Here is a 25,658-nt window from a genome sequence, read left to right as displayed (position 1 = left end):
TTCTTTTCCAGGTAAAATTTAAGCCAGGACATTACATTCAAATGACAACCTTTTTTTTTTTTTTTTAGATGGAGTCTCGCATGGTCACCCAGGCTGGAGTGCAATGGTGCTATCTCGGCTCACTGCAATTTCCGCCTCCCAGGTTCATACAATTTTCCTGCCTCAGCCTCCCGAGTAGCTGGAATTACAGGCACACACCACCACACCCAGCTAATTTTTTGTATTTTTAGTAGACACCAGGTTTCACTATGTTGGTCAGACTGGTCTTGAACTCTTGACCTCGTGATCTGCCCGCCTCGGCCTCCCAAAGTACTGGGATTACAGGCGTGAGCCACCACACCCACCCTCCAATGACTATTTCTATAAGAATATTCTTCCAAGTTTTCTGTAATCATCTCTTATCATTTGTGCTGGCAAGATGCTTTTACCATATATATGAATATACATACATATGAATTATTTTTCACAAATTTAACATACGCTAACCCAGGCTTAGGGTTTTGACATCAGCACCTTGTCTCAATTAACACCACTTGTTTGCATGACCCTGTATAGCAATCCTAGACTTGAACTTCTGTTTTAAATTGCTAAATAAATGCCTAAGAATAGGTGGATGATGGATAAGAAGTCATTTATATCTTGCTATTTCTTACCAAATACATTAAGTATCTTAAAGAAAATAATTTTGTAGCACTCAATAATGTCACAGTCATTTTCAATAAATTAGGGAAGTGTAGTCCTAGCTTTAAAAATCCTGTGAGCTCGGGCCAGGCATGGTGGCTGATGCCTGTAATCCCAGCACTTTAGGAGGCTGAGGCAGGTGGATCACGAGGTCAGGAGTTCAAGATCAACCTGGCCAAGATGGTGAAACCCCATCTCTACTAAAAATAAAAAAAAATTAGCTGGGCGTGGTGGCAGGCGTCTGTAATCCCAGCTACTCAGGAGGCTGAGGCAGAGAATTGCTTGAACCCAGGAGGCGGAGGTTGCAGTGAGCCAAGATCATGCCACTGCATTCCAGCCTGGGCAACTGAGCAAGACTACATCAAAAAACAAACAAACAAACAAACAAACAAAAAACACACACACAAAGAAAGAAAGAAAGAAAAATCCTTGAGCTTGAACTCTTTGCGATATTTTGGAAGTGCAGACCCAGCCAGTAAAAGCTGAATAAAAGCCTGACTTGTAAGTAGTAGAGAGAATTCAAGACGGCTTTAAGTTAAAATGGGAAATTATCAGATAACAGTAAAAAAAAAAAAAAAAGTCAAAATACAGATACCCCTCTTCCTTCCCTCTCTAAGAAAGGAGGATACAGGCTAATTTGGGAACCAAGTTTTTATTATGTTGTTTGAAGTAATGGGAAATAATAAACTGATTTATTAATCTATATCAGTTTGTTGGAGAGAGAAGAATGGACAAAAAGACCAATGAAGAGAGATATTGGGCGGGAGAGTGTTTTAGTGAGCTAGAGGGAGTTGCTTAGAAAGAGAAGAGGGTTATAAAAACTGAATTTGGCAAAAAATTTATTGTGTATTGAGGATGCTAATTCCCCCTTTGCTGCCTTTTTGTTTGCACTCTCCCTTCCCCTACCAAAAAAAAAAAAAAAAAAAAAAACTATATTAAAATTCCAACTCCTATTCACGACTTGGGGAATCAGATCTGTTGTTTACTGGACGAAGAGGGGATTGAGTGTTTTGTTCGTTTATTTATTTACTTGCTTAATACAACATAATGCTCAGCTTTCTCTCTAAGGGTTCATTTCTACCTAGGTCCCCTGCTATGCCTGGCTCAAGCCCTCATGGCTGGGGTTAGGTTCCCTTGCCCGAGTTTGCTTCTGGGGCCAGCCAGTGAAGAGTGGTGGTCATTGGTAGCAAAGCAAAATCAGATTTAGAGTAAAAGTGCATGAAGTTTCTATTAGGAGAGAGGGCAAACTCAAGAGTGTTCATTCAATTTCATGGATCTGGAGTGAAAAGTGGTAAAAGTTCATGGCCACCATTATCCATCAAATGATTTTCAATTCAGGTTTTCAGCACTGGGCTTCAAAACCACTCACCTCGTTTCCAACTTGCAGTGACTGCCACTTTCTTGGAGAAAGTTGCCATTTCCTCAGCATTTTCTTCTATCCCCTGAATCTGTCTGTTCCAACCCAGATCACTTAAGAAATTTGTAGTATCTACTAGTCCCAGGAGTCTAAGTTGACATTTGGGCACATGTTTCTGACTAGATATTTTCAAAATCAACATAAGACTCAAATTTTTTTGTTTTCTTTCCAGTTTGTATACTTTCCCTCATGAGCCATATTCTACATAATTGAGGGCTTTTTATTGACAAATGGCTTAAAATGTTGTTTCAATGGCTTTGAAACAACAAAATACCCTATTAAAATCTGTCCATGAGGTAAGGTTTCCCTTAATTAAAAACTGAGTACACCTGGCACATTTCTTATTTTGCTCTTGACACAACAAATGTGTAGATTTACCAATAAATCACGTAATTGGAAAAATTTGGATACCATTTTGTGGATGGCATCTTTGCTTTTTATAGCCTGCTACAAATACAGTTGAAAGTTCTTTCCCTTAAATGACACAAAACTGTTCTAAAATTGGCTGTTGGGCTGACCTACACGGGACTGAGGGAAGGAATCTAGAAACAGAAACATTACAAAATACTGAACTGAAGAAGACAGATTAAGCATAACCTTTCTACTCAACCATGTCATCTTCCTCCCTTTCTTCTCAATTCTGTATTTAGATTCAAAGTAAACCTTCCTGCTTCTGCAATATTTGGATCACAAGAGCATAAATAGTTATGGCCTTATATGTGAAGGTTAAATACAGCTCTGTATCCAAACTCTGTTCAGGAGAAATAGTTCAGGTTCAATTGGGACATTGTTAAAACCCAGGGGTACTAAACACACCACGACAACCCCCGAAATAGGAAATGGTAGAAAATACATCTATTTTTTGTTGCTGTTCTTTTAAACCCTATCAATGAGAGATGACAAGATGCTATTTGGTTATTATTTATCAGTGTAGTGCAGTTTTAGTGTGAAACTAACCCATGTTCAATGAGGAGTCCACTGTGTCTGACCTGGACTGGCAAAACTGTGAGTGAAACTTAATAGTAAGGAATCTCTCCTAAAGAAAAAAGAGGTGGGTGGCAAGAGAAGTCCAAGGATACCAGGATGATGAAAGAGAAAGGCACCTTTTTGTATGCTGTTCTTATATTCCATAGGCTCCACTTCCACTCCGGGTTTTAGGTCAAAAGCTAAAACAATACTAAAACTTTTTTTTCTAGTTATATGTGAGAGGTTGAGACAATAATATTACACTAGAAAAAACAATAAAATAAAGAAGGATTTTGCCTACTGAAGTGAAAAAATCCAATTTATTTTTGACTTATTCAGGCTTTGGAAAACCAAAGAGATGACAGGCCCTGGGTAGGACAGTGACTGGTACAGCGGGATGTGCACCAGCAGTTTCAGTTTCAGCAGCAGCAGGAGGAGAAGCAGGTACAGCATGAATCTCAGTGTCCCTGACCCTGGACATGGCACCTCAGCACAGACACAAGCAGCTGCAGCAGCAGGACCGATGCCACATGGAGCCCAGGGGCAGAGTGCCTTTGGTGGGCATGAGCAGTAGTGTACATCAGCAGCAGATGGCCATGGGGGACTCCAGCAGAAGTAGAGTAAACGGTGAATAGTTGTAACAAGTATGAGAGGATTGTACTTATGAATACATAGGAAATGCTCTCTGAGACAAAGGGAGCATTTGGGGCCATCACAATGATGAGCAATGCTACTGAAATTTAATGGATAAAGGCCACAAATAGATTTGTACCTTGTGCAAGATAGATCTGGTATTTCTTTGGAATGCACTGGTAAGATATAAAGTCTAACATTTGTTCAAATGGTTAGGCATTCATTCTCATACCAAAACAGCTGCTAGTATGCTGTGTATCACCCTGTGCAACAACACATTGTCCCCTGTCCCACATCACTTTTGAATGTCTCAGTGGATACTGATGTGGATGAAAAGCCAGTTGGTAATTATTTGAACCTAGAGCTTGATGTGGTTTTGCATATAAACTCAGTTTTACTCATTTTAATCAGTTTTATTATACACTGAATTTTGCAGAAATGAAATTCCATGGCCAAGCAAGGGAATACTAAGCTTTGCTTTATTTGTGACTTTCTCCAGAGTTGTTTCCATTTTGGGAAGGCACATCACCAATGGCAATGTGACCTATGGAATCTTAGTTTCCCTCTATGATACAACCACAGCAATTTGAATTTGTAGCTGTCACATTCAGGGTGATTCTAAAGATGAGTGGAAGCATCTGACTATTTCATTACACCCTATGGTGTCATCATGCATAAATACTTACATATTGAAATACATGTTGTTATATTATAAATTACTTTCACCTTAATTTTCCTTTATAATAGAGTTGGGGTATTATACTAGTTTGTTAAAATTATGTGAATAGGAGAGTTATAGATATTTCATTCTGATCAACCAAGTGTCAATGAATACATATCTATTTTCAAAAGAGAATTTGGAGTCTGATAGGAATGAGAGAATTGCTTTATGATGACTCAGTAGTGGTCAGTGACAGGATGTTAAGGGGAAGGAGCCTGAAAATAGCAAATGTAGATAGAGGCAAAGAAATATTTTTGTAATGATTTTAGAATCCAAGTTCTATCTCCAGGTTAGTGAGTCTTAAAAACATAAGTCTCACCAAACTAGATTAAAGTTGTAGCTACTAATTATAACTAACAATATATCTAGTATTATAAATAACAATATATCTAATATAACAATATAACTAATAATGTATCTAATTATAATTAGATACTTATCAAAAAAACAATCATAATACTCAACACTTATGGGGTGCTCACTCTGTGCATTGTTCCAAGTACTTGAAACGTATTAACTCATTCTGTCCTCTTAGCAACCCTAGGAGACAGAGTCATGACCATCCCTACATTGTAGACAGAAAGCTGAAGCACAGAATACAGCCCCATACCATCCTGAAAGTGCTCAATCTCGTCTGATTTGAGAAATTAAGCAGGGTCGGGCCTGGTTAGTACTTAGATGGAAGAAAAGCAAAGCACAGAGAAGGTACAACTTGCCCAAGGACACTGGGATATCAAGTGGTCAGGACAGGATTTACACATATGCAGCCTGACTCCATCTGTACCTCCCGCTATCCTCCAGCACCTGTGCAATCAGGTCAAAGCAATTACTCATTCTGAAAACTATTTTCAACAACCATTAATTCCACAGAAATCATATATTTCCCATAAAATATAATTTGGCTGTACTTGCATTCATTAATTAACATTCCCAGATTGCTGCTATACAAACCAGTTTGGCAGCACAATCAGTGAATTCTAAAGACATCATAAACCCTCCCAAGAAGACCAGAAGAACAGCTTCAAAAAGCTAGGACAACTAATTCTTGGCCCTTCCAAGTGCCCCATGCAGGAGGGGGCCACTATTATTCTGGAGGCCCAGACCTAATGCTGGTGGCTACACCCACATCTGACTCATCACGGATCCCAGGCATAAGACTGCACTGTGAGGTCTGCATTGGTAAATTTTCTATGCTGCCTAAAAAGGCTGTAGATGGTTTGAGGAGCTGAGTCTGGAGGAGGAACATGAGAAAAGAGGTAACAGAAAAGGGTAAGGAGGACCCTCAAGGAGGAGAGTGCCAGTGAGAGCTGAGGACTGGAGCTTCTGACTCTCCCAGTGCTGGTCATTCCCATCTGCTGCTGAATGCCCTATACAGACACTAAGACAAAGCAAGACAAAGACAGACAATCTTCCGCCTTCAGCACATTCACTTAACTTCTGCTTATGCATAAGTATTATTATAAATAAGAAATTTAAGGGATCATTTTAGTTGATGAAATAATAATAAATAATAATAGAATAGGTAAATTCAGCTTCTCATTAGGCCTAGCTGTAACAATTTTCTTTAAATAGCTCCTTTCTTATTTTCTTATTTATAAGACAGACTTAAAATACAGTATAGTGGTTCAAGTTTCTCATAAAGTTATAGCATAATACTTTAGATACGGATATGCTGCTTTATAGCTGTGTAGCCCAGAAGTTCTTGGAGGCTTCATTTACTCATCTAAAAAAGGCATGAACATATCTGTCTTATAGATGGTTATCCTATAGATGGTTTAAAGAAGGAAGTATATAAAGTGCCTGACATAGTGTCTGACATATAAGTTAAAATTTTAATGTCATCTCCTACTATTTTTTTAGGCTAATCTATCTATAAAATAATCCTGCAGCATAACATCGTAAAGCCCACCATAATTAACTAGAAAACAAACCAAAAACAAGTACTAATTATGTTTTCTCATTATACTCAACCCCTAAGTTGTACTTACTTGCCTATTTCTTTCTAACTCAGAATACCTCAAAAAAGCACATTATATATTATTGTGACAGCTTTATGTTGAGGTAGAAAACAGAAAACCTAATTCAATTGCTTTCCACAAATCAATCCATGGATATCCAGAGTAATATAGACATAATCTCTTATATATTATTTTCATAAATTCATAATATTCTTTTATAAAGCATTTTCATAACTCTATAAGAAAAGAATGGTCAGTTTAATTATTTCCATTTTACAAGTCTAGAAAAGCAGCTCAAATGGGCTAAGGACTTTTCCCAAAGTTACATGACTATGTTTAGCAGCTAGGTGGAACTGGAATTCGGTGGCTGCAGGCCTGGGCCATAGGATTCCTGATTTCTGCCATCACTTTAAATTCCTTCCTTCAGGGTTAAAATTCATATCAGAATATACATACATACATTCTCATAGATGCTCAGAAATAGGTGAGGCAAAATGGGCCATGAAAAAGCCCTCTCAGCTAATATGAATGAATTAACTGCTATAGAGGGTTGAAAGAAGGAAGTGTATAAAGTGCCTGACACAGTGTTTGACATACAATAAGTTCAACAAATTAATGTTCTCTCTTGTTCTTATTTTAGGGTAACTTATCTATAAAATAATCCTGCAGCATAAATTATAAAGCCCACCATAACTATCTATAAAACAAGCCAAAAGCGAGTACTAATTATGATTGTTGACTGTACTCAATCTCTAAGTTGCACTTACTCGCCTATCTTTCTAAATCAGAGTACCTCCTTTTGGGCAAAAGTTGGCCTTCTCAAATGCAACACATTTGCTTGTGAAATGACTATCAACACTGGTACTGCACAGCTGCTCTAACCCTATGATGTTAATGAAAGTGACGCAGAAGAGAAGAGAAAGTTCCGTATTTCACCATTAGATGGTGCTAGGAGAAGTTGAAAGAAAATGGTCTTAAAAGTTATTGATGCAATGAATCACAGGATTTGAATGGGGTTTTCTATATAATAGAGTTCATGCTTCTCTCCCAGAAAGGAGCACACCCAACCCATCAAAGAGTAAAACATCTTCCAAAGCTACCCCATTTATTCAGTTAATTATACTTCTGCCAAGACATGCTCCTTTCTAACCACAATTTCAAATGCAAATGGAAGACTCTAAGATTCTATTAAGGAAAATGAAAGTATTGCACTTTGTTTATAGTTTGCTGCAACTCTCATTTTGAGTCTTTATCAACATATTTTTCAACAGGATGTGACAGATTGGAAGAGGCTAAATGCCTGTGACAATGCATTGATCCTAATAATATTAATTATTATGGTTAAAATGAAAAGTAAGTTCAAGAGACTAGTCATAACAAGTATTGCCTTTCCATGAATAACATGTTATATAGCATACAATTTATGGAGTTCTGTGCATTTCAGCTAATGCATCACTTTAGTGGGCTTTTATTTTCTAATATTGATGATATGTTGCAAATCAAAAATCAGTGCATGGCCCTGGACTTCTGTGAAAATAAATGAAAACAGCCTTGAGCACTGCAAACTTACTAATACTGTTCTTTTATAACACTTGTAAGTTTCTTGTTGTTCAATATCTGTCTCTACCACCAGAAGGAGACTGGAAGACTGATCGTCTTGAAGTTCAATACAGTATATCCCCCAACACCAAACTCTCTCTCTCCCTCTCAATCTCTTTCTCTCTGGGTATATGTATGTGTGTATGTGTGTGTAAAATGAACAGGTTTTTTTAAATGCATAAATAAATAATAAAAATTACAGTACAGTATAGTTTCTCTTTCACTTATTGGGTTTATTCACAAAGCAGGTATGTAAATTTTAGGGTGAATTTTCACCACCTCAGCAGCTAACTCCTGGAACTTGATTGTACTCTGTACCCTTAACCCGGTCCTTGTAGTCCCCAGGCAGAGCCCCTGATGGCTTCAAAATAAAAAGTTTGACCACTTCTGCAAAAATTTTCTCATCTATTTTAAAGCAAGCAATGTGTTTTAGAAATCTGATCCAGGTTTCAGATGAACTGCTTATATTTCTGTTGCAAACATAGTGGCTCAGGAAGAATTTATATGGGGCAAATATCATATCACAATCACTGGGCGATGTATTAGTTGAGGAAAATCCAAACAACTGTAGTATACTTTATTTTATAGTATACTTTATTTTTGCAGACTATATGGCGAGACATGGAATATGTCTACATACAAATAAGAATAAATTATTGATTAATAGACTCAGGTTAGGTGAACAGGATAACCAAATCTGCAAAGTAAAAATATGGTATACTCAGTGTTTATCATGTAATGCAGAGAAATCTAGTATCAATTGCTTAAAGTTATGTTTTAGCCAGTTGTTTTGGTATTTTACAGACACACTGCTACGTATCTATGTTTACCATCTACATGAGTAAATGGGCCTGCTGGACAGACTTAGATCACAAAAGTGAATATCTTTCTTTTACTTCTTCCTTTTTGGTCTATTGAAAATCAGAATTAGTTGTCAGAATCCTACAAATTATCAGTGTGCTACCCAATGTTGTCCCTAATTTCTAGTGGCATTTGGCACAAGATGCCAAACTCTGTAAGTGAAATAGATAAGTGTCTGTACAGGACAACATAGGTATAGAAGTCAAAAACCAGAAATGTAAAATTTACCAATCAGTTCAGCACTGAGGTGTTCGAAATTTACTCTACCAAACAGCAGAAGGGTTATTCGGCTCTCTCAGCCAGTCAGTCTTTTGTACAACTTCAGAGATGTCAGCAAACCGCCAAATGTTTTCTGGAAAAATGGACTTTTAAACTGGCTTGATGCCAAATAAGCAAAGTATAAAGCTATGAGCAACATAGGAGCAAGACACACCTTTGGCTTAGTGAGCTTGGTCTAGTTTTTGTGAGACAAAGAACCAAGCATGGCACAGAAAGGCAATTCTACATATAGACCAGCAGACGGGCACTTGGGTAGCCAATGGGCAGTATCAGAGTACTTGGTGCTGAAGAGAAGGAAAGATTAATATTTCCTTACCTTAAAATGATTTTGAAAGGACTACATCTGCCTAAGAATTCCATGGGCTTTACCATAAGCAGTCAACAAACATTTTTTAAATACCTCGACTAGGCCGGGCGCAGTGGTTCACGCCTGTAATCCCAGCACTTCGGAAGGCCGAGACAGGCGGATCATGAGGTCAGGAGATTGAGACCATCCTGCCTAACACGATGAAATCCCGTCTCTACTAAAAATACAAAAAATTAGCCGGGCGTAATGGCGGGCGCCTGTAGTTCCAACTACTGGGTAGGCGGAGGCAGGAGAATGGCGTGAATCCGGGAGGTGGAGCTTGCAGTGAGCCGAGATCGCGCCACTGAACTCCAGCCTGGGCGACAGAGCGACTCCGTCTCAAACAAACAAACAAACAAACAACAACAAAAAATCCACCTCTACTAATACACATCTGTCGTTTTTGTCCAGTATCTCTTCTTTGGGGATCTGTTCTCCCCTTTCCATGTGATATCATGAATCTGCCACTCACAGCCTTCTGTCTTCTCCACCCATCCCTGGCTGCTATGAGCTGAATTATGTTCCTCCCCCATATTTATATGTTGAAGTCCTAACCTCCAGTACCTGGGAATATGGCTGTATGTGAAGATAAGGCCTTTAAAGAGGTAGTTAAGGTGAAATGAAATCACTTGAGTGTGCCCTAATCCAATATGGCTGATGTCCTGAGGAGAATAGGACACAGACATAGGCTTGCCCATAAAAAAAAGAGCATGTGGGAATATCCCAAGGTGGCAGTCATCTGCAAGTCAAAGAGAGAGGCCCCAGAAGAAAGCAGCTCTGCTTATCTTAGACTCACCTTATCTTAGACTTCCAGCCTCCAGAACTGTGGAAATAAAATTTCTTTTGTTTAAGCCACCCAGTCTGTGGTACTTTGTTATGGCAGCCCTAGCAAACTAATCCAGTGCCCATGGGAGCAGCCTCAGCCCAACCATTTACAGGAGCTATTCTCCCGGTCACAGTGTTGAGCAGAGTGGGCTGATGACACATGTTGGTCTCTCAGTTTGGAGGGGAAAGGGAAGTGGCTGCATTTCTGAACAGGGAGTACCTGGCAGTCATCTTCTCCATCATGTGGAGAAAGCCCATCTGCATAAAGAGTGAATGAGGCCAACGTACAGAAATAGGATATATGCAATTCAAGCATAAAATGGTCAGGGTTTCAACTAGTATGTCAATAATAGAAGCCTTTTTTAATTTTTTTTTTTATTTTTTTATTTTTTTCCCGGAGACAGGATCTCATATTGCCCAGGCTGGTCTCGAACTCCTGGTCTCAAGCAGTCCTCCTGCCTCAGCCTCCCCAGTAGGTAGGATTACAAGTACATGCTACTGCTCCACCTGGCTAGAAGAGTCATTTACTTCAAAACTAAGAAATGACTTAAAAAAATGTAATGCTCCACTAAAAATTAAAAAACAAATCAGGCCAGGTTCGGTGGCTCACACCTGTAATCCCAGCACTTTGGGAGGCCAAGGAGGGTGGATCACAAGGTCAAGAGATTGAGACCACCCTGGCCAACATGGTGAAACCCCATCTCTACTAAAAATACAACAATTAGCTGGGTGTGGTGGCGCGCACCTGTAGTACCAGCTACTCAGAAGACTGAGGCAGGAGAATCACGGGAACCCAGAAGGCAGAGGTTGCAATGACAGGAGATTGTGCCACTGTATTCCAGTCTGGTGACAGAGTGAGACTTCGTCTCAAAAACAGAAACAAAACACACACACAAAAATCACAAAGTAGTATGAAGTAAAAAGTAAGAAGTGAAAAATAAATCAAAGTACTAAACAACAGAGTATAAAAAGAAAAAACTAACTGAGCAAGGTAAATTGTAATTACTTCTGAGGATACTCTAAGCCTCAAAGTGAGGTGTAAAAACCACTTTAAAAATAATAATTTGATTATATAAAAATTTTAAACCTGTGTGAGCCTAGAAATACCATAAACGAAGGTAAAAGACAAGCACATGTTTACATTTAACAAAATTAATATGTTTGTAAATATGTAAGTGTATCTATTTTAAGACAAAGCATATTGTTAATATACATTGTAAACACATTGTATAAATGGAAAAATATATAAAATATATTAATACATATATATAATATATACATTATTGAGCCTATTTTCTATTATTTTTAACTCATCAATATGGTTGGAACATTTTCATAACATTAAATGTAGATCTCCATTATTTATAATGTCTTCATAGTTACCCACCAATAAATGTGCAATGATTTATTCACACTTGAATTATGTAGCATTCTAGTATGTAAAAATTGCACATGAATCGGAAAGGTATGTAATTTCACTAAACACATGTTTTTGCTTTCTTTTTGTTTATCTGTATTTTCTATTCTTTTCATAATGAATGTGTCTTACTGTTTAATAAAGGCATAATAAAAACAAAAGCTAAAAGGAATGAAAAAAATGCATGTTCAATCATTTTTAAAATTTGACTTCCATTTTCATTAACTTCCTTCTCATGGATGGCCAGAAACCTAAAAAGGGTACAGGAAGGAAAAAGAAGAACATGTCTACTAAGTTCCATTTTTGATAAATAGAGAGAATCACAAAAAAGTGGGGGTAGAAAATATACCCACCCCCACCGATTGCTGTTAATCTATTCTAGAGTTCCTTATCTGGAGTCATTATTTTCAGACTGAACTCTCCCAAGTTTCATAGGGGATGGAGTGGTGTCAAGCAGGCGTCTCCAGGGGCCACCAGGAGAAATTTTAAAAAGGGCAAAGGGGAGGATAAAGGGGAGAGGATCCTACCCTTTATCACAGTCATTCTATTTCTTTCTTGGTTATATGGGACTTCTGAGTATTTTTTTAAAGTTGAGAGCTTTAAAAAAAATCCACCAATATCCACTGCAATGTAGATCAATGTTCTTTCTTTCTTATTTAGGTTTTTCTGGCTATATATCATACACCCTTACTTTTTTTCTTTACAAGATCCATGGAGAAGAAAAGCTAAGGCCCGATAGCAAGAAATAGCAGATTTATTCCCTTTTCCCTGAATACAGAACCATCAAGATGAAGACACTGCCCAGAGAGCTAATCTATAAGAAGTGCTAAATAAGTACTGGATAAGAAGAGAAAGAAAATTCTCACCATTGTGTTCCTATTCCACCCTCTGGCAGTCAGCACTTAGCTTCTCCTCAAATGAAAGGTGAACAAATACTTAAAGACTTGGGTTGAAATGTACAAAACTATGAGTCTGCCTGAAAAAATTACTTGTTCATCTCCAGACCACATGCATAAGGATCAACCAACCACGTGAGGAAGGGTCAAACCTGTCCTTTTAGATAGCAGTAACAGTCTCTCGGCTGCAATGGTAACCACCCAGAAATTGATCCTGTATTATGAAATGTGTTGCTATCTTTCTACCTAGTTTGTGGATAATATTAAAACTAGTTCTCTAGTTCTTTCACACATGTAGAAAGCTTATTATTTAAAATGTGTAATTATATCTCACAAGAGTGAGGAATTATATTTTTGATTTATCCTACCCTTGTTATTTGCCCCATAGCATCAGCTCAATATCAAGCTCATAATGCATACATAGAGAAATCAGTCCAGGCATTGCCAAAACTCTCTGATAATTGGCAGTGGTCCCCTTCCATAACTCTGGCCCCCATCATTAGGATGTTTCATTCAAAATCATTATTACTATTATATATTAGGGACTATGACCATGTACTAAATTTGAAAAGTGAAAAAATAATGTCCCACCCTCAGGGCATCTCAGTCCTTGTGGGGAGACAAACACATACAAATACAGCTGAATCTTGAACAACATGGGTTTGAACTGTATGGGTTTACAAATATGCAGATTGTTTTTTCAATAAATATGTTGGGAAAAATTTTGGAAATTTGCAATAATTTTAAAAAAATCTCAAAGTTGAATCACACAGCGAAGTAACGTTTTAAAAATTAAGAAAAAGTTAGATATGCCATGAAATTGTAAAATATATGTAGATTTCCGTCTATATTATCACTTACTATTATGCAATGTACACAAATCTTATAAAAAGTTAAAATTTATTGGTGAGTAGATCACCTGAGGTCAGGAGTTCGAGACCAGCCTGACCAATACGATGAAACCCTGTCTCTACTAAAAATAACAAAAATCAGCTGGGCATGGCAGCACATGCCTGTAATCCCAGCTACTTGGGAGGCTGAGACAGGAGAACTGCTTGAACTGGGAGGCGGAAGTTGCAGTGAGATCGCGCCACTGCACTCCAGCCTAAGTGACAGAGCAAGGCTCTGTCTCAAAAAAAAAAAAAATTATAAAAATGTTATACACACGAACATATTGAGACCATGTGTGGCAGAGTAGAGCGAAAGGTAAACAAATGTAAAAATGCAGTATTAAATCATAACTGCATAAAATTAGCAGTAGTACACACCATACTACTGTAATAAGTTTGTAGCCATCTCCTGTTGTTATTGCAGGGAGCACAAGTATTTCCAGTGTTTGCTTAAAATACCTTGTGATGCTAATCATCTTCTCCTGAGCAGTTTGTCAGACAAGCAAATTGTGCATTGCAGTAAAAACTAAAAAAAAAAAAAAAAAAAAAAAAAAAAAAAAAAAAAAAAAACCTCCTGTTGTTCCTGTGTATTTTTCATCATGTTTAATGCCGTGCTGTAACCTTGAATAACACTGTAGGACTCATACAAAGTACCTCTAGTAATGTTGAAAATGCTCCCAAGAAGTACACAAATCCACAATGTTACAAGAAAATGTTGAATTCCTTGATGTGTACCATAGATTGAGGTCTGTAGCTGCAGTTGCCCACCGTTTCTGAATAAATGAATCCAGCATACAGACCATGATAAACAAAAGAAAATAAAATTCATAAAGCCATCACTAAAGCCACACAAGCAGATGTGAAAACATTGCATTTTTTGTGAAACACCTTTTTATCTTGTATTGAAAACGCAGCTTTTATGTGAGTAGAGGATTGCTAAAAAAAAAAAAAAAAAAAGGCGTGCCTGCAGACTCTAATGTGATTCAAGAGAAAGCAAAGTCATTATATGACAACTTGAAGCAAGAGAAAGGTAAAGGATCTAAAGGTGAGATTTTAATGCTAGCAAAGGATGGCTTAATAATTTCAAAAAGAAGTTTGGCTTAAAAAATGTCAGGGTAACAGGAGAAGCATTTTCTGCCAACCAAGAGGCAGCAGACGAGTTCCCAGACACCAGTAAGAAAATCATTGAGGAGAAAGGATATCTGCCTGAGTAAGTTTTTAATGCAGATGAAGATGCCCTAAAAAAAAAAAAAAAAAAAAAAAAAAAAAAGCCAGAAAGGAAATTTATTAGTAAGGAAGTGAAGTGAGCACTAGGATTTAAGGCAGGGAAGAGTAGGCTAACTCAACTCTTTTGTGCAAGGGAAGTTGGGTTTAAGATCAGGTCTGTCCTTACAAAGCTTCTAACCCTTGAGCCTTGATGGGCAAAGATAAATGCCAGCTGCCAGTCTTTTGGCTATACAACAAGGCCTGGACAAGATCTCCTTTTCTGGATTGATTCCATCAATGCTTTGTTCCTGAAGTCAGGAATTACCTTGCCAGTAAGAAACTGCTTCTAAAGTTCTTTTCACATTGGACAATGACCCTGATCACACAGAACTGCATGAGCTCTACACTTTGAAGGCATCAAAGTGGTCTACTTGCCCTCAAACACAATGTCTCTAATTCAGCCTCCAAATCAGGGGGTCATAGGATCTGTAAGGCTCATTATACACAGTACTCTATGGAAAGGATTGTCAGTGCTATGGAAGAGAACTCCAACAGAGAGAACATCATGAAAATCTGGAAGGATTACACCATTGAAGATGCCACTGTTGCTATAGAAAAAGCCATGAAAACCATCAGCCCAAAAGAATAAATTCCTGCTGGAGAAAACTGTGTCCCAATGTTGTACATGGCTTTCCATGATTAATGAGAGAGCCAGTCAAGGAAATTGTGAAATAATTTGTGGATTTGGCAAAAAAAAAAAAAAAAGGGAAGAGGTAAAGAGTTTCAAGATATGGATCTTGGAGAAATTTAAGAGTGAATAGACACCACACCAGAGGAATTAACAAAAGATAACTTGAAGTATTCATGATTTCATGGAGATGAGTCCTTCCAAACAAGTACCAGATCATGAAGAAGATGTAGAAGAAGCAGCGCCAGAAAACAAGTTGACATTAGACAACCTGGAAGAAGGGTTCGCATTACACAAGAGGGCTTTTGACTTCTTTTACAACATGAGCCCTTCTATGATACGGGCACTGAAGCTAAGGTAAACTGTAGAAGGACTGGTGTTACGTAGAAACATTTTTAGAGAAATGAAAAAGCAAAAAAGTCAGACAGAAATTATGATACATTTTGTAAAGTTACACTGAGTGTGCCTGCCTCTGCTTCCTCTTCCCCCTCCTCCACCACCCCTGCCTATCCCTCCCCAAGGCAGCAGAACCAAACCCTCCTCTTTTTCCACTTCTTCAGTCTACTCAGCATGAAGATGATGAGGATGAAGACCTTCATGATGATCCACTTCCACTTAATAAACAGTGAATGTATTTTCTCTTCCTTATGGTTTTCTTAATAACATATTGTTTTCTCTAGTTTATTTTATTATAAAAATACAGTATATAATACATATGGCATACAAAGTATTTGTTAATTGACTATTTTATCAGTACGGCTTCAGTCATCAGTAGGCCATTAATAGTTAAGTTTTGGGGGAATCAAAAGTTATGGGCAAATCTTCAAGTTCATGGGGTGTCAGTGCTTCTAACGCTTTCACTGTTCAAGGGTCAACTGTGCAACAAAGCCACATTGTGACACTGCTACAATGGAGGCTTTTCAAGGTATAATAAGAACACAGAGGAAACATAGTGTAAATCTATCTTAGCAAATTAGGTAGACCTCACTCTGAAGATACTCGAGTCAATGTCTAAAAAAACAAGTTTAAATTTTTTGTATGAAATGTATACACAAAAACATTTCTAGTAATTATCTTTGGTTGGGATACTCATTTTCTCATATATACATACATATTTCATTTTAAAACCAATATGCTCAAATCGGAAGAAATGTGTCTGTGATCTGCCACGTGACTTCTCTTAAGCCTATGGTTGACTGACAAATTAATGCTCTATTTCCCACTGTCTGATTTGTCTATTTCAACGAACAACTGGAAAAAACTCTAGGGATACTTTCTTCTATAAACCACATCTCAACCATCAGCACATTCTGCTGGCTCTTCTTTTAAAATACATCCCGATCGTGGAGGTGCAGGGTTCCTCTACCCACACTGAATTGAACAGAGCATTAGGAACTACAATTTATTTCCATCAGCCTCAGAATACATGGAAATTTATCTTAGATTCTTCTATACTATGAATGCTAGGAGTAGTTCTTAAATTTTTTTGGTATGAATTTTCCTAAGTATTTTAGAGGGTAATTGAGTGCGGTTAATTCAGTGGCCACTAACCAATTTTCTTGGTGGTGGTGGTAGTTGAGCTGACAATTGCAGAATTAGTGTGATTTGTTTTTTCTATTTTAGTAAGTGAGGAAGGCATCCTAGGGGAAGAGAACAGCACACTGTGCAATTTACTACCATGTTTTTTGTGTGTAGGAAAAGAGAAATCAGAATTTAGAATTGGTTGGTGGCTTAAGCGCTAGTGTGAAAGAATGTTCCAGGTGTTTCTACCTCAGCTGACAGATTAAATGGTCCAGGCTTGGTAGCAAAGAAATTGTGATTTGAAAAATGACTGTTGGACTTGGGTAAAGTGACAGAATTAAGATTACCAAAAATGTCATCTGAGTTTCCAAGATTGGTGGTGTTGAAGGAATGAGGAAGCCCAAAAGAATGTGATTATAAAGTGGTGAGGAAGTTTGAGCTTCCAGAGACAAAGCTGTGGGTGATAAAATTATTGAGCAGGGCTACAGAGGTGGGTGGCTGAAGCTGAAAAGAAATGAGGTCATGGATAAATTCAAAGAGCTATGAGATTAGGCTGATGAAATTAAAGGACCATCTTTACAGATGTCGAAACTGACAAGAATGATTGCAGATTTGAAATGGAGTGGAAGAAATTAACCCACGTGATAAGTTTCTTATCAAATATGTTGGATGAACCAGGCATGGTGGCCTGCTCCTGTAGTCTCAGCCACTTGTGAGGTGGAGGCAGAAGGATCACTTGAACCCAGAAGTTTAAGGCCAGCCTAGGCAATATAGTGAGACCTCATCTCAAAAGAAATAATAGTAATAAAAAAGAGCTGAATGGTTCAAAAGTTGGTAGATGATAGTAAGAAAACATAGCAAAGACATGTTGAAAATCCCTGCTAATGCCAGAGAGTAAAGTTTTAATTAAAACACCCAGCTTCATTGTCATCCTTGGCTAGCAAAATTTCTGTTTTGTGAGGGAAAATGGAAGCTAGAGTTACCAAGGACTACGGGAATGTGTGAGGGAAAGGAGTATAGGAAAGCATGTGAATGAGGAAGTGGGAGAAGAAGGACTAGAGCACTGGATGAGATCTGAATCCTAATGGTTACTGAATTTTACAGGGATAAGAAACATGAGAAAATTTATCCAGAGGTTTCCAACCTTGCTGAGAGAGATGTGTCAGTGAGGCCACTTGCTCCTGTCTTGTACTTTCCTGTATCTTCAACTCTTCTTTTCTTGGAGACTAAATGGCTTTTGCTAAATAAAGTCTCTACATTTGATGGCAGACCAAATACTGAAAAGGTGCATGTTATCTGTCCTCTAAAGCTTCTGAATTTGTTAGGAAATTTCTTATGTCACATGCCAAGGCCCTGTGAGCATTTGGGCTTATCGTTCCTATCCTAGATAAAATCTGTCCCTGGATTATGTCAGAACATCAAAGAGTTGATGACCTGGGCTGTACTGTTTCAGTCCCTAAACAGACTTATGTGAGCAGACCTAATAAACTTCCTTCAGTTATTGATGAAATGGTGGGAGGAAGACCAATCTGGCTAGAGTCTGGATAATAGAATGGACTGGATTATTTAGGAGCAAGAAAGGAAGTGAGAAGAATATGAGAGACTGCTGATTTGGACTAGGTTGGTCATGGTAGAGATGGAGAAAAGTGGATGAATTTGGTAAGCTTTGGGGATGGATGGCTTACTGATGAATTAAATGGAAATTTGAATGCACTTCCAGAAATCCTACCAATTAGAAATTCATTGGGTTTGCAAGCTGCTTTTATAAAAATGCAAATACATCTAAGAGGCTTATAACTGGGGTGAGGGTATAATTTAGTCTGAATTAGTTCCATCAGCTTACTTTCTGCTATTACCTAGTTGAAGTCAGTCATACTAAAGAGATGAGAATTTTACTTGGGGATGGAATGTTTTACATAAGGTATATAATCATGTTTGGTATAGAGGTGAGATTCTTTGGAATGACAGAAGCATTAAGGAGCCCACACAATCCACAGAGAGGGGGTATCAGGATTTGAGAACACAGAGAACAAGCAAACTTTAACGTTCTCTGAAAGTTTGCTAGAATATTAGACCTGGGATATTAAGAGCAATCATCAGTGCCACCTAAAATAAATAACTATTATTGGTCAATGTTTAAAAATTATTTTAATTGTATTATTTTGAAGACATATTTTATATTTGGTAGTAAATACTACCTATAATTTTTAAAGCTCCACTGTTTTTGATACAACAATAGGTGTTATATTTTACCTATTATTTTCCTTTTTCTTTATGTACTCACATGCTACTTATTTTAATGAGGACACAAATCCTAAAATGTTCAAAATGCTATCTTTGAATACAAATCCCAGTATATTTCAAGCTTCACATGAAGGTCAGCACTCAGAGCTAAGATAAAACTTCTGGAAAGAATGAGTTATGGCCAAAATTGGGCACACTTTTAACCAGGATTTTTTGGATGGCGATGCTGTACTAAAAAGAACAAAAACAACAGCTCACAACCCAAGCAAAACAGTTCTCTTATGTTTTGTTTTATATTTGTCTTCCAAATATGGTGAAAAATTCCCTTTAATCAAAATGAGCAAACTTAATAAAAAGCAACAAAAAACATTAGCAACAAATTTGGGCCAACTAAAAACTATGAAACTTTTTTTTCAAAAGGCAAAGCATTAAATGGCAAGATAAAAAAAAATCTTTGTGCTAGCCAGTAAAAATTTCATGGGTGTGTGCCCTTCAATGTGAGTCACAAGTCTAATATCAGGTACACTCTGGCTATGGAATGGAACAGACTGTGTTAGCCTTACGTGCTATCTCCAACCACTCCTCCTCCTGCCTCACTTGCGTGGGTTCCAGCCACATTTACCAGCATGATCGTCTCTCCTTTCTTAGCATTCCTGTCTGTACCTACTACTGAAGATAAAGTCCATGGCAAGTCTATATGGGGAAAAGGCACAGCAGAATTATGAGATTTCAGCATTATTGATCATTGCCAAACTCTGTATTTTTAGAGATAAGAAAAGTGCAGTACCAGTAAGTTTTAAATCTTGCTCAGAATTATACAATGACAGACTCAGAGCTAGGACTTGTTAGGTATTCCTCTCTGAAATTGTTGGAGACACTGCTATATCTATCTTTCATATTCCTGCACATTTTGCAAACAGAGGCACTGACCACATTTGTTCTGAACTAGCTTTTCAAAGATATTTATATAGTGGAATGCCTTGAAAAATAGAGATGGTGCCTCACTCCAGAGCAAAGGAACATTTATTTTTTTGTCCAGTATAATAAATATAATGTCCCCCTCTGAGGCAAAGGGAAACTACTGGAAAGAATGGGCATACTCACTGCACATTATAAAGATTCAAACTTCCTAAGCTCTGGGTTCCTTTCTTGAAATGCAAACCACTCAGTATAGTCGATTGGTTCTAGGACCGCACCCCACCCTTCCGCCCCCCGGTCATGGATACTAAAATCCACGGGTGCTCAAGTCCCTGATATAAAATGATGTCATACTTGCATATAATCTACGCAATCCTCCTGTATATTTTAAGTCATCTTTTGATTACTTATAATACCTAACACAATGCCTGCACATTGCTTCATTCCCGTGGATTCAATGTAATACTCAGCATGCAGCAAATTCAAGTTTTGCTTTTTGGAACTTCGTGAGATTATTTTTCCTAATACTTCTATCCATGGTTGATTGAATCCAGAGATGTGGAACGCACAGATACAGAGGGCCTACATGCTTCAGTGAACTGGTACATGTGCTGATAGTTGGCTTACCTTTATTGCTGTAAATAAAAAAGTCATTGGTCTCTGACCTAGGCATCTCATGTCTTCTACCAATACCCATGAAACTGCGGCAGGTTGACCTGTGAGCTTGTGAGAGGGGTTAAGATCTCAAACCCTTCACAGTTTTTGACCGAAAGATAAAATCTTAGTGATAATTTATCATATAAAGGGAGAAAACACTAAGTATTCCAGGGCCTTTTGCCTCTAGATTTTTGCCTGCTTGACTTTTCAAATCTAGGGTAATCCAGTTACCATTATTTGGACATCATGTGTAAGGAATAATAAATAATATGTTTATTCTTCAAATTAAGTTATACATACACACATATACAATCTGACTTTTAAAATTAAACCTATGAAATGGGTCTTCTTAACTCCACTTTGTGGATTAAAAAAACAAAAAACAAAAAACCCCTGAAGTCACACAGCAAATAGGTGGCAGAGCTAAAAATCTTTGGTTCCAAAATTTGTGTTTTGTCAACCTCCAAATGATACACAGCTTAAAATTATATAAGACATTTTGGCTTTAAATATAATGTCTACATTATATAATATTATGTTTAGTTTTACCATCATACTTTTATAATCATACCATATATTTAGGTACTGACATGTTGCTACCTAATCTGTATTCAATATTAAATATTCAGCATTCACGACAAATAAAATTTCAATGTTGCGAATACTGAATTTATTATATATGATATATTTATACCAACAGTCCACAACAAAAGCTACTATTTATAAAACTTAGATCAGAAAACCATGCTGCAGACATTTCTTTAAAGCTACACATCTAAGAAAATTATCTTCATCTAGAGAAAGGTAACATGATGGTAGAAATAATTCCACTTAAAAAACTGCATTCTGTGAAACTATCTTGTTAGTCACAGAGATAAATACAAAATTAATGCACTAGACAGAGTGTAGAAAGAACTACAAATGCCTAGAACTTATAGATGTTTTTGAGAATAAAAAATGTTTGAAGCAAAAGAAGACAGAAAATACTTCTTAGTTTTATGGATGTAAAACGTAAAATGTAAATTTATATAGAATTGTTTGGTGGAACTTTTTAAAAAACTGGTAATCTATTTCTGACCATAAACAGCTTTTCATTTCTATGATATTATTGTGTTAAGTACAAAGCCAAAGAAACTTAATGTTCTGAATCAACCATTCTGAAATGTAAATAGCAACAAAGAAAAACACACTTTTAAATCTGTAGGTTCTGGTCAAAATGTAAAAATAACTTCTTCAGATTGCCTTTTCTAAAGAATTTCTGGATATTTTAATATTGCATTAATGAGAATAGTTATTTTATTTGCTTCTCCCCAAAACATTACTTTTTTTATATGATTAAAAATCTCTCCAGCTAGAACTTACAAAAACAAAAAAAACACTCAGCTTATGTAGTCCATTATAATTGTCATATAAAACAATAACTACAGAACCAAATTTACATGGCTCTTTAGATAGGTATCTTAAATTGAAAGTTGAATTGAGATTTATTATTTTATTTTAATTCTCAGTAAATATCAGTCGATGACTGTAATCTTCACAGTGGAACATGCCAGTGTGGTTTATGTTTGGAGTGGGAGCAGAAACCCCAATGTTGGATTAAAATCGATTATTTGTTTCCTGATGTAACTAGGAGACAAATTAACACAAAACAAAATTAAAGCTATGCAGAGCTAAGTTTTAATTATGTAATAAAGAACTTTCTGGGAGCATAAACTATTAAACATTAAATGTATTTAAAACAAGAAATTTGAGGAATCCTTTCACTGATGGCTTTTAAAGTAGGCTATCATTTTTTCCATGAGGGCCTATTTCATCTATGAGGGCTCATATACCTTCTGATGCTTTTTCCACTCTGGGAACCCATGAGGAAATTGAAGATGGTAATTTTTGTCCCAACTTCCTAACGTAGTTAAAATGAAGAATTTATTCATTCAGTGTCCTGTATTTAACACACAGACAAATTGAGAGGATTCCAGAAAGGAGAAAATTTTTTTGGGATCAGAATAATTTAATCATAAAGAAATATATACTTTGATAAAAACCCCAAGTGTTACATAACTAAGAACTACTGTAATTATTACTTTAAAAATGAAGCAGCAATTATTTTAAAAGCAAACAGAAAGGAGACTAAGAAATATATTCATCTGGCAAATCAGAAGGCAAACTAAACGAATACCAGCGTTATGGTTGTTATTCCTCACTGTAGGTCTTTTCATTGGCAAAGTGTTGTGAACTGTGGCAGATCTGTGATTGTAGAATTGATAGACAAAGGAGCAAAAGATGCTAACCTGAGACCGTGTTAGCTGCTGTCTGCTAAGGAAGCCTGCATGTCTCACATGTTTACGCCCAAGGAAGCAAACGAAAGATTACCTGGGAATCTTCTAACTATTTGACATAATCCTTCCTTTCTGCAAAGTGGCTGCTGTATTTCTGGTAATATGTTTGCCTAAAAGGAATGAAAAAGATTCTAGTGAGTGAGGCATTCATCAATGCTAAAGCAAAACCAAGCAAACACAAAAATCCCAGAAAGCATAGATGGGATGCATTGTCTAAACCACCCACACCCCACCTTCAAATCTCTGCAAGTCAACATGCAAAACCAGAATAATGAAGTAGCTTATTTGATAACATAAAACTAAAACTTGCCCCTGGGAAGCTTCAAAAGTGGTCCTTGGGACCACTTTTTGAAAACCCTTTCATATTTTGAACCCATGATGTTTGCTAAATATAAAAGGAAATACTTGAGGCAAATATGGTAACACAAATAACTTGATATTTAGTGGTAATTCAGTGTTAAACTGGTTCCAAACTTTCATAAACATTCTTCACTTTATAATGAAGGGCATTATTATTTCTAAATATAAAACCCAGTCACCCACAAAACTTCATTTCAACCAAAACTTTTTTTTAGACAGCTTTGTAAATATTATCATAAATTCAAACATATAGAATTTGAAAAGATTTTAAGAGAAAAGATACAGACAACTTTAATACTTCCCTTCTCTTGTGAATTTACAGATTGATTAACTAACATCATCCACTTAATCCCCAAACTAATACCCAATATGAGAAAACCTTGTTAAAACCAACAGAAAGAGACCTGTATAAATTAGCTTGAAAATCGGATTTATTTTTGAGACATTATTGATTACTTTCAAATTAACACACTCTAACCTAATAAAGTATTGTAGTTTCTCCACTATGTCCTGCTGGCGTGACTTGATAGAAAGAACCCAGTTGCAGTTGGAGAAGAGGCAACTGGAAACAGGGGTGGTAGCTCGCTTCGGGCACTTAGGAGAATCATAATTTGCTCTCTTTTTTTTTCAGTTTCTTCATTTGCAAAATAAAGCATTTAGAGCTTATAGTCTCCAAGTTCCACTTCTGCTCTAAGATTTTTACCAAATCAATAAGATACAGTTCTAAAAACTGATTCATTTAAAGTGCTTGGGAACAGTGCATCGATGAAATCTTCCCCAGTCGTTGCTACTTTATTAACCCTGTTCATGTATTCAGCAAATTTTCCTTTAATAGCCGTAAAAAGATAAACTTCAGCCCGATTCTGTATGAATGAAGCCAAGCTTCAGCAGAACCCATTGTTGTGATTCTGCACCAGTGGCATTCCTAAACACTACATTGTAAAAGTCCACAAGGACACCAAAGTGTGTATTAGTCCTTTTTCATGCTGCTGCTGAAGACATACCCGAGACTGGGTAATTTATAAAGAATAAGAGGTTTAATGGACTCACAGTTCCACGTGGCTGGGGAGGCCTCATAATTACGGCAGAAAGTGAAAGGCATACCTTACATGGTGGCAGGCAAGAGAGAATGAGAACCAAGTGAAAGGGGAAATCCCTTATAAAACCATCGGATCTCGTGAGACTTATTCACTAACAGGAGAATAGGATGGGGGAAACTGCCCCCATGATTCAATTATCTCCCACTGGGTCCCTCCCACAACACGTGGGAATTATGGGAGCTATAATTGAAGATGAGATTTGGGTAGGGACACAGCCAAACCATATCAAAGTGGACGTCATTTACATTCATTTGCACTAAGAATTGAGAAAAGGCTGTAAGTACAGTACACTTTCGATCTTAAGGTTGTCTCGATTTCTCAAATCCAAAAGTGAGAAATCTCAGGAACTAAATGTAGAAAAAGAAGGGCTTTCATAGAACGCTGAATTCTTCAATTCAGAATTTAACAAGGGCTGGAGGGAACAAACAGCACTGCAAAAGTGTAGAGAACCCATAAGAGACTAATAAAAAGGACTAATAAACACTTTGGTGTCCTTGTGAACTTTTACAATGTAGTGTTGTAATAGAGATGATTTTTTTGTTTTTTAAATTCAATAGTATCTTTCTAAATTAGTCTGTGAAAAGCTTCAAAAATCAATGAAATTGAGCCATTTTCCCTAAACAGGGCAAAATCACACAGTTGCTGGTGAATTAATAGAATCCTTAACAATATGATTCAGAAAGAGAATCAGCATTGGGTAAGTGGCATTAAAGGTTATGGACTGACTCAGATCCATTGCTAACCTTCTCTTAACCAACAAAGCACTTCAAAAAAATAGAGCCAAGCTAAGGGAAACAATTGTTCTATCCTTCTGCCTTCTCTTTTCCTATCCCCCACACAATGACTTCTCCCTGTGTTCCTTCCTCCAAAGCACATCTTTAGAATTGATAGTGTGGCTGATTACATAAACGTAGCGACATCTGACACCAGAAACATCACCTCTATTCTACTCTGGAACTGAGCACCAAACTAGCAGTTAAACTGAGTAAAATAACAGCACAAAGAAGTAAAAACATTCAAGGGTCATGTGTCATACAGTTGTGGTAACTCAACTATATTACACAGATGATAACTTTTTAATTGTTAAACCTAGTAATACTCTTCTATATCCTAGTGCTTTGTATTTTTACTTTTATATG

General features: G+C 37.0%; 1 protein-coding gene across 8 annotated transcripts in view; it reads right to left on the bottom strand.

The window, feature by feature from the left end:
• Positions 1-25,658, bottom strand: part of CPED1 (cadherin like and PC-esterase domain containing 1) — a 311,005-nt gene that overhangs the window by 212,153 nt on the left and 73,194 nt on the right. For all 8 annotated transcript variants that reach the window (XM_077997209.1, XM_015134794.3, XM_015134793.3 and 5 more), the window contains one exon: positions 23,094-23,169. In XM_077997209.1, the coding sequence (XP_077853335.1) occupies positions 23,094-23,169 (76 nt within the window). The remainder of the gene's footprint in view (positions 1-23,093; positions 23,170-25,658) is intronic.

The sequence above is a fragment of the Macaca mulatta genome, chromosome 3 (assembly GCF_049350105.2).
Source record: "Macaca mulatta isolate MMU2019108-1 chromosome 3, T2T-MMU8v2.0, whole genome shotgun sequence".
Classification (NCBI taxonomy): domain Eukaryota; kingdom Metazoa; phylum Chordata; class Mammalia; order Primates; family Cercopithecidae; genus Macaca; species Macaca mulatta.
Note: the sequence above shows the minus strand (reverse complement) of the source record. Positions and strands in the feature narration are given on the sequence as shown.